The sequence below is a fragment of the Ptychodera flava genome, chromosome 21 (genome assembly GCF_041260155.1).
Source record: "Ptychodera flava strain L36383 chromosome 21, AS_Pfla_20210202, whole genome shotgun sequence".
In the NCBI taxonomy this organism is placed as follows: Eukaryota; Metazoa; Hemichordata; class Enteropneusta; family Ptychoderidae; genus Ptychodera; species Ptychodera flava.
The window spans coordinates 23,378,312-23,390,135 of record NC_091948.1 but is presented as its reverse complement, the minus strand read 5'-3'; the positions used below and the strand labels follow the sequence as shown (position 1 = coordinate 23,390,135).

At 35.8% G+C, this 11,824-nt stretch overlaps 1 protein-coding gene across 1 annotated transcript; it reads left to right on the top strand.

The window, feature by feature from the left end:
- The first annotated feature begins 686 nt into the window (after positions 1 to 686).
- On the top strand, positions 687 to 7,359 carry LOC139121766 (sulfotransferase 1C2-like). The gene is made up of 6 exons (XM_070686908.1): positions 687 to 981; positions 3,115 to 3,353; positions 3,712 to 3,838; positions 5,625 to 5,719; positions 6,134 to 6,305; positions 6,932 to 7,359. The coding sequence occupies exons 1-6, from the start codon at positions 822 to 824 to the stop codon at positions 7,045 to 7,047; spliced, it is 909 nt and encodes a 302-aa protein (XP_070543009.1). The 5' UTR covers positions 687 to 821; the 3' UTR covers positions 7,048 to 7,359.
- The last annotated feature ends 4,465 nt before the right edge of the window (positions 7,360 to 11,824 follow it).

Here is an 11,824-nt window from a genome sequence, read left to right as displayed (position 1 = left end):
TACTATTTCTCGTATGATCAATAGTGAAGTTTGATTGCTCATGTTTGTGAGGCTGCACCAATGATTTCTGTTCCTGAAACTATTCTAATCGTTGATTATATTTAAATGACGGATTTCCTAAAATTTGCAAATATTTGATAAAAATTCAAAGATTAATTTTCAGCACAACAATTGAAGACTGCAAACAGTGATATGGCATAGGTACCTCAGGGTTTGTCAGGAAAGTAATAATGCATGACGTCGAGCAATAGTCCGTGTATGTTCTATTTATTTATCATAAAGGGGCACCCTCGTGATGCATTGATATCTACAACAAGGAGGATGTGGCTCAGTTTTCTTAAGGTTTAATGCCTAGCTAAGTTCTTCCAGGTAAGACTTTCATTTGCTTTACCTTTGTACCGCCATTTACACTCTTAAACATATTCTGACTCATCTTATAACCTCAAGCAGCGTTACATTTCGATATGTCTAATGAATATGTGGTAATACTAACAGCGTAGATCTGTGAACAAACACTCTTAGCAAGGGTTCAGATTGCGCTGTCTATGTTCTATAGCCGAATAATGCAGAGAACCTACAGGTATAGCCCTTAGTGTTGTCGCATTGTCAATTAAATCTTACCTTCACCTTAGTTGTTAAGGAGATGTGACCTTTTGACAGGGGCCTTTTATGCAAAGCAACTGACCTACTCAGCATTCTTTCTTACCAACAACGCGGCAACTTATGAAGAAGTGCACTTCAAAATCCTCAACGTTGAAGATATTATATGTCCATTTGGATTCCTGTTCGCCAGCTCAGAGACATTAACTTGATCAGCAAACATGTCTCGCCTTACATTTCCACAAGATTACCAACCAGACCCGGATCATTTTTACAAGGGATTTCGCATGTTGGCCTTGTCGCCTGCTGCTACTTTGGACGCCATTCGAGAAATGGAGGTTCGTGACGACGATATTTGGGTGGTGACGTACCCCAAAGCAGGTTTGTGCTGCAATCAATTTTGACTTAACAGTGGACCCTTCAGGTGCGAATCGAATGACTGGCAATTTCAACGGCGAAAAAAACGTCGTCCAGTCCATTCTTCTGTGTGCTACTTTCATTGTCTGTCTGACTTCATGATACAGAACACTCATGTCAGGTTGATGACCTCATAATATCGACAGTACTGTGGATATCCTGAGGGCTGACTGACATGAACAACAAACATTAAGAACTTGGCAATTTGTTATAACAAAGTAATTGAGTGAATAACGTAATTTAAAGCTAGAGTATAATTTTTTATAGACACAGTCAGTGATAGAATCGGTGTGGTTGCTTGACCTCAGACAAACAAAGAGAATCCATGCATGGCTCTTTGAGATATGGTAAACTCATCGGCCACCAACAAAAGCTGTTTATTCTACTGAGTGTTCAAAACCTACACAAACGACCTTTTCCAGAGATTTCAGATACAAATGATGCAAGGGCATGAATATTAAAAAGGGAAATATTGAAATGAATGACATATGAATAATTGGAAACTGACAGCAGGTTCTGAGAGTTGCTAGAAGTTCAACTTGGGATTCTATCGAAGTGGCGATATCAGAGAAATAAAAATTACAAGTGTGACAACCTTAAGTGGGCGAGGAGAATAAGTATACATCATATTTTTTCTTGTGGTCCTGCTTCACTTGATTTACAGTATTTGTTAAGGTCGGGGCAGATAGGTCGATATCATGTTGGTGTCCAGGATTGGACATTTATCTGTGCCGCTGCCTAGGGCATAGTTCATCGTTAGATGTATAGAGTTGCAATGTTGGTGGAATTTAAGTTGGTTATTCAGATCGTGGTTCCAAATGAATCTGATGTCGTCGATAGGACGCTTTCATATTTTCTCATTAACAATGCGGTTTTAAAACACTCTTCTGTGATGTATTAAAATTTTTCCAATTCTATTTTCAAGAATTCTATCTGTGTGTCCCTGTAGCCTATGATATGATGATGTATGTCTGCAAATACACAAAGTCAAATGGCTTCTCGGGACGAACCATTCTTCACATCTTACATGTGTATACTACCTACACACTTCCGCTGCAAATGTCATATATTTATACTGTACTTGGATCTACCTAAGCGATCATTAACACGACAAAGATAATTGTTAGAAGAATTCGACAAGCTGTATGGTGGTGGTAACATAAATTAATATCGTAATGCCAGGCATTTGTTGTGTAGGGGTTATCTCAGCAGGTAAAGCTTGTCGGTGGAGACCTTTAAGGTTGAGTTCACCAGGCTAAGTTTTACAAATGTGCTAGTTTTGGGGTCGCTTTGGGGCGATTTTTTTATAAAAACGGATAAATATAGTGGCGAAAGTTTCATTTAGGGCTTCATCACTCACGTTCACGCCAGGCTATGCGTATTTGCATAGCATAAACAATAGTTATATAAATACGCGCAGCCTTGTATGAACTTGAATCCTTCATGTTCATGCAATGCTGTGCGTGTTTGCATAACTATTGTTTATGTTATGCAAATATACACTGCCTGGCGTGAACGTGAGTGAGTCGACAGTGCCATACCTGTCAGAAGATGGTCCCTGCCATATCTCGTGATGAAAGCGCCAAGCCTGGCGCTTTTTTCTCATGATTCAAAATACATTAAGTTGATGATAGATAAAAACTGCAACTTCTGCCACTATTTTTATCCGTTTTAGTAAAAACTCGCTCGAGTGAAGGATGACGAAAACGACTTTCTGGAACAAGGGACCACAAAACTAGAGCATACGAAACAATTAGCCTTGATGAACTTTCCCTCTAATCAAGGTGGTAATAGGTCGGCATAATGTATTAAACGTTTTACTACAAAATAATTATGTATCAGGCCGAGTAGAATCTTGCAGTTGAATTTTACGTGAAAATGCATGCAATCATCATTCAGACAAGATTCACATCAATGTATGGAAATATCTAGCATTTCAAAGCAATTCACATACATACATATGAATTCACATACAATTTACATAGTAAATTTCTGTTGAGTCCGATATGAACGTACAAGAGATATATTCGCGAAAATGATTAAACATTCAACTGATTTCATTGTTTTATTTGTGAAAAAACTTTATTTTTTTTTCAGGAACTACATTGGGTGCAGAAATGACATCAGTTATCGTAGAAGGCGGCGACTTGGAGAAAATGGAGAGCAGGCACTCAAGAGATAGAGTGATATTCTTGGAGACGGGTCCAATAGAAAAATTAAACATGCCAGCACGCTACAAATTCGCAGAGGCCATGCCACGTGATGTTCCTCGACTCTTTCGCACGCATCTTTCGTACGAATTGATGCCAGAGCAATGGTACACAAAGAAACCGAAGGTATGAAGGGAAGCATGATTACAGTGGATAGTCTGATCGTAAAATATCATGTATTATATATTGATAATGCACAAAAAGTGTCTCAAAGCAACACAAAAACACATACATCCACAGAATCCATAATTACAATAGGTTGTTGGGCAAGTTAAGAAGCTAGAGGTGTTACCGGTCAGTTTTACAGCTTGAACTATTTCAGAAATTGGTTGATACACGTACGTATGCATTACTGGTAAAATATGTGTACTTATGAGTAGCACCTTTGAAAGTATTTCGTGCGGAAATGAGTGAGAATCCAACGTAAGAAGATCATTAAAGACTTAAGGATGCTCATTGTATTTATTTTTACATTTGTTTTCAGACTCTGTATATTGCTCGCAATCCAAAGGACACAGCTGTTTCATCTTGGCATTTCACCAAAATAAATAGATTTTTACAACCCTGTGACACCTTCGAAGAGTTCCTGCCAAAATTTGTTGAAGGAGATGGTACGTAATTAACAAATACGAAACCACTTATGCCAGTATATTTTCAGTCCAACGATGTGAAAATACTAAAAATACTGAGAAGGAGAGAGTCACTTTAAATTTCATTTTGATAGCTTTGCAATTGAAACGTTGTGAAATTGGCAGTAGTTGGCAATTGGCCATAAGTAAATTAAGGAGGAAGTAATGTTTTACAATACATTGCATCTATTTGCATATCGGTCATTTCATCAACCCTTTTCAAACAAACTTATCCAAGGGAACAGAGGTAGCAGATGCTGAAGTCATGGAGTACGCTCTGTTTGATTTTGGAATTGACAATTTTTAACAGTTTCTTTGGTTTCTTTACTTATTTGCTTATATCTGATTTGGTCAATTTTGATGTGAATGATCTAAAAATTTTCAAAATCTATTATTTGTACCAGATTTAAAAATTTCAAGGTCAGTAGTTCTTTAATTTTTGTCAAGTTTTTAGACAATTCATTTTTCTCATTTGTACGTCAGTCATTTCATTAACATCGTTTTGAAGAAACTTGTTTCTAAATACCACCTAGAACATCTCCACCAATTAAGTCACAGAAGGAACATTTCTTTGGTTTACAGTTTTTGACGTCACCACTTAAGGTCACGTGTTCACACAAGGGCCAATATCGTACTATCGTATCGTATCGTATCGATACCTATTTGTCTGTCATTGCTTGCCTGTGTGTCCGTGTCACCGGCATCTAAAACAGATGTGGGAATGACCATAAATATGGTACACAGTTGCAATTGTGAAATGGCTAGAACTTTAATCAGGGTTTGTACCTTGCAAGATAATGGAAGTCTGTGAGAAAGCAATCCTTACCATGAAGCTAAATTTTGAGCATTGAAAAAAGGATGATGAGGGCGCAATATTACATTTAAAAACGGTCTCTTTGAGGAAGGACCGTGATTTCAAACATTGAGTGTCTGTATGTACCTTTCAGCTGACACGATATATCTGGGACAGCTTATCGGAGCACAAGCAAATTTTGAACGAACTGATTTGTGTTTGGTTTATTTACGTGACGTGAATTTTATATGCTAATTTGCATGATGATCAAATTTGATATTCTCAGAGTGTCAGCATCATATCTAATGAGTCTTGTTCCTTACAAATGTTGACCAAAGAAACATGCAGTGTCATGACACTGGTATTTCTCATGCTGATATTTAGCGAAGTGTCTGGATTAGGGGTGTAAATCTAGATAGACTGAACAAATTTGATCAAACTTGCTATGTAAATTGAAGATATAGTGGTACATAAGTAGTGACGATTAAGTAGGAGTGCTTCATTAACTTGACGGCGTGTGGAGGGGTCGCAATCGGGAAAAAACGTAACAACTGAGCTCGTTTATTGAATCACTCATTGTAAGGGTGGTGATTGGGCGAGCAGTTTTGACTGTGATATCTTCGCTAGGTGACTGGACCCTCTGTTCCTCATTTGCTGTGCCTTGTGTCTCCATTGTGGTCGTTTACTTGATAATTTAAACGTTTTCTTCTTGATCAACCACTCTCAACAGACCATTCACATCCTATATTGTTTCCCAAATAAACATAATACGGCGATAAAGATTTTTAAATACGGAAATAGGTTTAAATTACAGAGAAACTTTGTCCCCTTATTTGATTTATGAGCAGAATAATAGTCGACTCCTTTACCGTTTACCTTTTCAAGGTGAAAGGTTACTAGTGAAGCCAGGAATGCGACGAAACATTCATTCACTATCCAGGACGAGAAATATTTATCTTCCGTTTCTCCTTGTAGTGATGTACGGGTCGTGGTTCGATCACAATCTGGCATACTGGGAACACAGGAATGACACGAATATTTTATTTGTGACATTTGAAGACACGGTGAAGGTAAGAATAATAATTAATGAAAAATTTATCTTGATCAATAATCACTAACAGACGGGAAGAAAAAAACGCAAAGATAGAAAACGAATCATGGCATAAATTGTACGATAAAACATATACTTCAATCTTACATCAGTTTCGTCATCGCAAAGCCTACCTTATATTGACATATTGTTAAAAATGACAAAGAGTCATAGATTTTAGAAAGGAACGGGGTGACTCCTACTCAGAGAATATGTAACGGCAATACAAAGGTGTCGAAGGAGTTATTATGACCTTAAAATCAATCACGGAAGGTGTCTCTATAAGCTGCCTTTTAACTCAAGGTGTAACACAAAAGTAACGTCGATGAAATTGTGATTCTCTTTCTCAGCTTTTCAACAATCAAAGTTTTCATTTCTGCGTCATCACTTACAGGATCTTAAGGGCCAGATCACTCGCATTGCTGATTTCTATGGTCGACCTCTCCCAGCTCAAAAGGTCGATGCATGCGTTGAATATTGTACGTTTCACAAAATGAAGGAGAATCCGATGATCAGGTATTCTAGAGCTGCAATAGACGGCGACAAGGGATCATTTTTCAGAAAAGGTCAGTGACATATTGAGGAAAAGAGTTGGAAACACACACAAAAAACAACAAGCTATGGGCAGCGATAGACAAACAGATTTGTAGATGGACGTATATATATAATAAAATAGCGGGAAATTGTCAGCTTTAGCCAAGGATTTCAATGTAAAGTCTTCCGAAAATACTACACTTCAAAAAACAGAGAAAGACTGATTGATAGGAAATGAAACTACGGATATACAGATACACAGGCAATGAACATAAAGTACACGAATTTATTTTGTTGTCAGCTCATCCCATATTGCCGTTCGTATTTACAAACATAGGAACAACTTCAATATTTTGTCTTCCAAAAGAATTTGAGGTTCTCCCAAAGAAGGGTAAAAACAAAGAGTTCTTTTAAATTGATACATTATTCAAAGTTTTCGTTAATACATTATTAATACATTATATCAAAATATGTAAACCATGGTTACCATGGGGGAATTCTCAAATTCGACATCACATCGGTAGTTAAATGTACAGTGGTTACCTACCATATAGTGGAAATTAATGCACACATTCACTGATAGGCAAGGAAAATTATTAATCTCGGTCGTCTAATTAATTGACTGTATACTAAATTAAATGTGGTTGTTTTTACGAAGGAATGGTCGGAGACTGGAAGAATCACTTTACCGTCGCGCAGTCTGAGATGTTCGACTCCATTTACACTGAAAAGATGACAGGAACTGGTTTGACTTTTGCATTTGATACAGCCTGACACTCTCCGAACTTCGTTTCCAGTTGCTTGAACCTTAAGCTGCCGTCATACGGAAAATGAATTCGATTGGTAATTACGTTTCCATTGATGACATTTGCATTAATTATACTGTCAGCTCATGGTATATCTTTCTTGTAGACAATAGCTATATTTTGAGATATTTACTTTTGACTCCATTTAAATGCAACTGACAGGATTTTATCAGAGGTATTCCCTGGTCATTTTGAGATCTCGCTTGAATGAAATTTTAAAGGCACTATTCTCTATTAAATGCACTAGCAATGTGAAATAAAGTGTCGGATTTGTACGACAGTAGGATGTGCCTATGTTCTTACGGTATAATAATCATTTAACCACAGTATTAAACACTGAAGATAATATCTACACATGTAACTATAATTACTATAAGTTATTATCTTTTGCCACTTCCAACAAACATCACATCAATACACGCTTTTGAAACCATGTTGCATCTCTTGTGTCATCAAAAATATTCGATTTTCATCATAATCTTCCGTCGTTTAATGACCATTTCTTTGTTTAATGTAGCGGCTGAACAGCCTAGCCTTTGTAGTGATCTTATGATATACACAATGCTCAAATTTAGCATCGTATACCTTTATGTAAATATCGTACTTAAAGTTTGTAAACTGACTATAATCAATTATCAACTCAAATATAGGAAAGGACTTACTTTTGAAACAATTTACTACTAACACTACCTTACCGAAGTATACGAGTTTCAAATCTGCTTATTCTATACTTATTTCTCCTTTTCCATATATCAAAATAAAATACGCTTCAATTTTGAGATCTGCTTTAGTTTGCAAAAACTATTCCTTAAAGCAATTTTTTAAACAAGTTAGAAAACAACATTACGTATCAAGGATAAAATACTAGTAAAACATATGTATCTTTATTTTTACATGTTTTCTATGAGATAACGGTGACACAAAGTGTAAATTAACGTTTCACAATGACAACCAACTGTTTTTCAGGTGGTTTAAGTCCTGCATAACAAACGATCTGAATGTACCTCATATGAAAATCTTAAAAGAATAATAGCCATTTATTTTGCAATTTACCAAGTTTGACTGAATCATTTCAGTAGATATTTCAAGAGAAACAATAACATCAACAGTGTGTCATTTTTTTGAGTGAAAATATTTGAAAAAAAGCATCCGTTCTTGTAATATACTAGTGTTTGCCTTTACAGATGATACTTTTCTCCATTAAGACAAAATAAGTTGCAAGATGTATAACATTAGATAAATTGCAGAGCGGTATTATCTCATCAATGATAATGAAAATGATTTACAGTAAAATAGACCAGTCCTCAAAAATCGTTCTTTCTCTTTTCTCATCCAGATAATGTAATTCTAGTACACTGAAAATATAACGTTTAACCTTTACAGGTCGTGTCGACCTAAATGCGTGGAAATGAAATCTAAAGCTGGACTATTGGTCGCAAACGTGTTTGAAATATGAAAAATACTGTATACAGCAACCAGATATGAACTGAATATGCTCACGTGTTTCACACCAGGTTCATTAATAGTAGTACGCTTCACAGAACAATGAGATATCTGTTATATCACTATATGTGGCAGGGTTTTTTTTAAACTTCGCACAGTACTCTCAGAGTTTAATCACTATAAAAAACTTTATTTAATATGCAAATGAGCTGTTAATTAACTCGACACTGATCAATGCTTTATGGGGACGATTAGATATCCATCAGATCAACATTTGTACCACGTTTTATTTAATTTAATGCTGTAATTTTAGAGTAATGTCACTAATTACAAAGCTCATTAAATATGCAAATAAACCCTAAATTAACTTGACACTGTTCAATGATTCATAGCACAATTAAATATTTATCAAATCAATATCTGTAGCACGTTTCACAAAATTTTGGTGCCGAAATTTCAGAGTTATATACCTAATTACAAAGTTTATTAAATATGCAAATTAACCCTTAATTAACTTTACACTACTAAATGCTTTACAACACAGTTAGATATCTGTCGTATCAGTATGTGCAGCAGTTTTCATCACATTTGATGCAGTTATTTCGGAGTTATATGACTAATTATAAGACTTCATAAAATATGCAAATGAGCTAATTATTAACTTGACACTGCTCAATGCTTCTCAGTACAATTGGATATTTATCAGATCAACATCTGTAGCAAGTTTCATCGAATTTAAAAAATGTTACATCAACTATACCTGTATACTTTAAGAACCAGTCTGTACCTATTCTGTCATATCAATACACCAAGACAATCTCCAATAAAATATTCAATTACAATAAGGCATTGCGGCACTTAAAAATTGATGAATTCCTTCAAACACCAGCATCATGTGACTGCTCTACATCTCCCTTCAAATATACTCCAGTTGGCCATGTCATCACTGGTGATCTGAACTTGGTTGAACATCACCACCTTCGTAAGATATTATCTTGTGGACCCAAGTTCAGAGAACCTCGCAGGATCAACTGGAGCCATAATTTTAAGATCATTATGGACTCTGTTGAAGAATATGAGAGGAAATGGGCTAAAAGGGAGAATGTAGAGCTGGACACACTGTCAGAATGGGTCAAATCTGTGAGGAAAATAGTGCATTGCCGTATTGGTCGACTAAGATCACATGTTTGCAGAAGACCCTATTCTGTATATAAAGATCATGATGCTGTTAAGTGTTTGAATGATATCCATGACAAATATGTTGTCGTCCCTGCTGATAAAGCTGCCAATAACATTGTATTTGTCTGTAAGAAGTATTATTTTGAATGTCTTATAGACGAACTTGGTGTAACTAAGACCTCCACCAACTCCACTTACAGACAATCAATGTTCAACAAATCTGAAATTTTGGCAAACCATAAGTCATTCATGGATAATTTTAACATTACAACAAAGGATGACCATAATAAGTTACCTAGCTTATACTGGATACCAAAGCTCCACAAAACACCTTACAAAGCTAGGTTTATCGCAGGATCTTCAAAATGTTCAACAACAGAGTTATCGAAGATACTGACTTCTGTTCTTTGTACTGTTAAACGGGGACTTCAAGCATACTGTGATGTTGTCTTTTCTCGGAGTGGTATAAATCAAATGTGGATATTAAAAAATTCGAAGGAACTCTTGGAAAATTTGAAATCAAGATCTGTTTAAAAAATAACATCTATTAAAACTTTCGATTTTTCCACATTGTATACCACAATACCACATGATAAATTGAAAGAACGCTTGAAAAACATCATCAACCAAGCATTTTTCTACAAAAAACGGTTCACGCCGTTACAAATATGTGGTATTGGGGTATTAATTCTACATATTTTGTTAAAATATTACTAACGCTAAAGTGTTTTATACCGAGAAAGACATTATCAGTATGCTTGATTTCCTCATTGACAACATATTTGTTGAATTTGGAGGACACATTTTCCAACAGTGTATAGGAATTCCCATGGGCACTAACTGTGCTCCCTTACTTGCCGACTTATTTCTGTTCTCATACGAGGCAGAATTTATCCAGAACCTTATCAAGCAGAAAAAGGTCTCTGTAGCTCGTACTTTCAACCTTACATTTAGATACATAGACGATGTTATTTCATTGAATAACTCTGAATTCAGTAAATATCTCGCTATGATTTATCCTCCAGAATTGGAGGTTAAAGACACTACAGAAACGGCCTCTTCTGCTTCCTATCTGGACATTTTACTTGAATTTGACTCTAATGGTCACCTTTCTACTAGGCTATATGACAAGAGAGATGATTTCAACTTTAGTATAATCAATTTTCCACACCTCATCAGTAATATTCCACTCTCACCTGCTTATGGGGTATACATTTCCCAGCTTATTCGATATGCAAGAGCATGCAGTTCATACGGTGATTTTGTAGAGAGACATGGCCATCTCTCTTACAAACTGTTAAATCAAGGTTACACCAGAGCAAGACTTGTCTCTACATTCAAACGCTTTTTGGCAGGTATCGCAAGCTGGTAGATAAATACAATATCTCTCTTCGACAAATGATCACTGATGGCATCGGTGACATGGGGCCTTAGTTAGTGACCACTACCTATCTGACTTACAGATTCATATATATGGCGGGTGCCACATGTGGGGCAGGATGCGCTTACTATTTTCGAAACACCTGACATCACTTCTTGGTCTTTTGGCCAGAAGTCCATATATCTTTCTTTCATGAATTTGACTTTGTTTGTGTACCGTCTATTTACTGTCTGTTCTGTGCTGTTTTGTATCTATGTTTACAACTATTGTCTTACAAATTTTGAACTAGTGTTATCGGATTATGGATTGGTATGATAGCGATTATCACTAATTACAAAGTTCATTTAATATGCAAATAAACCCTTAATTCACTACTCACAACTAAATGCTCTACACCACAATTAGATATCTGTCGGATCAGTATCTGCAGCAGATTTCATCACATTTGGTGCAGTTATTTTTGAGTTATATCACTAATTACAAAACTTCATAAAATATGCAAATGACCTATTTGTTAACTTGACACTTCCAAATGCTTCTCAGTACAATTAGATATTTATCAAAACAATATCTGTACCCAATTTCACTGACTATGGTGCCGTAATTTCAGAGTTATATACCATATTACAAAGTTCATTCAATATGCAAATGAACCCTTAATTAATTTCACACTACTAAACGCTTTACACTACAGTTAGATATCAGTCGAATCAGTATCTGCAGCAGATTTCATCATATTTAG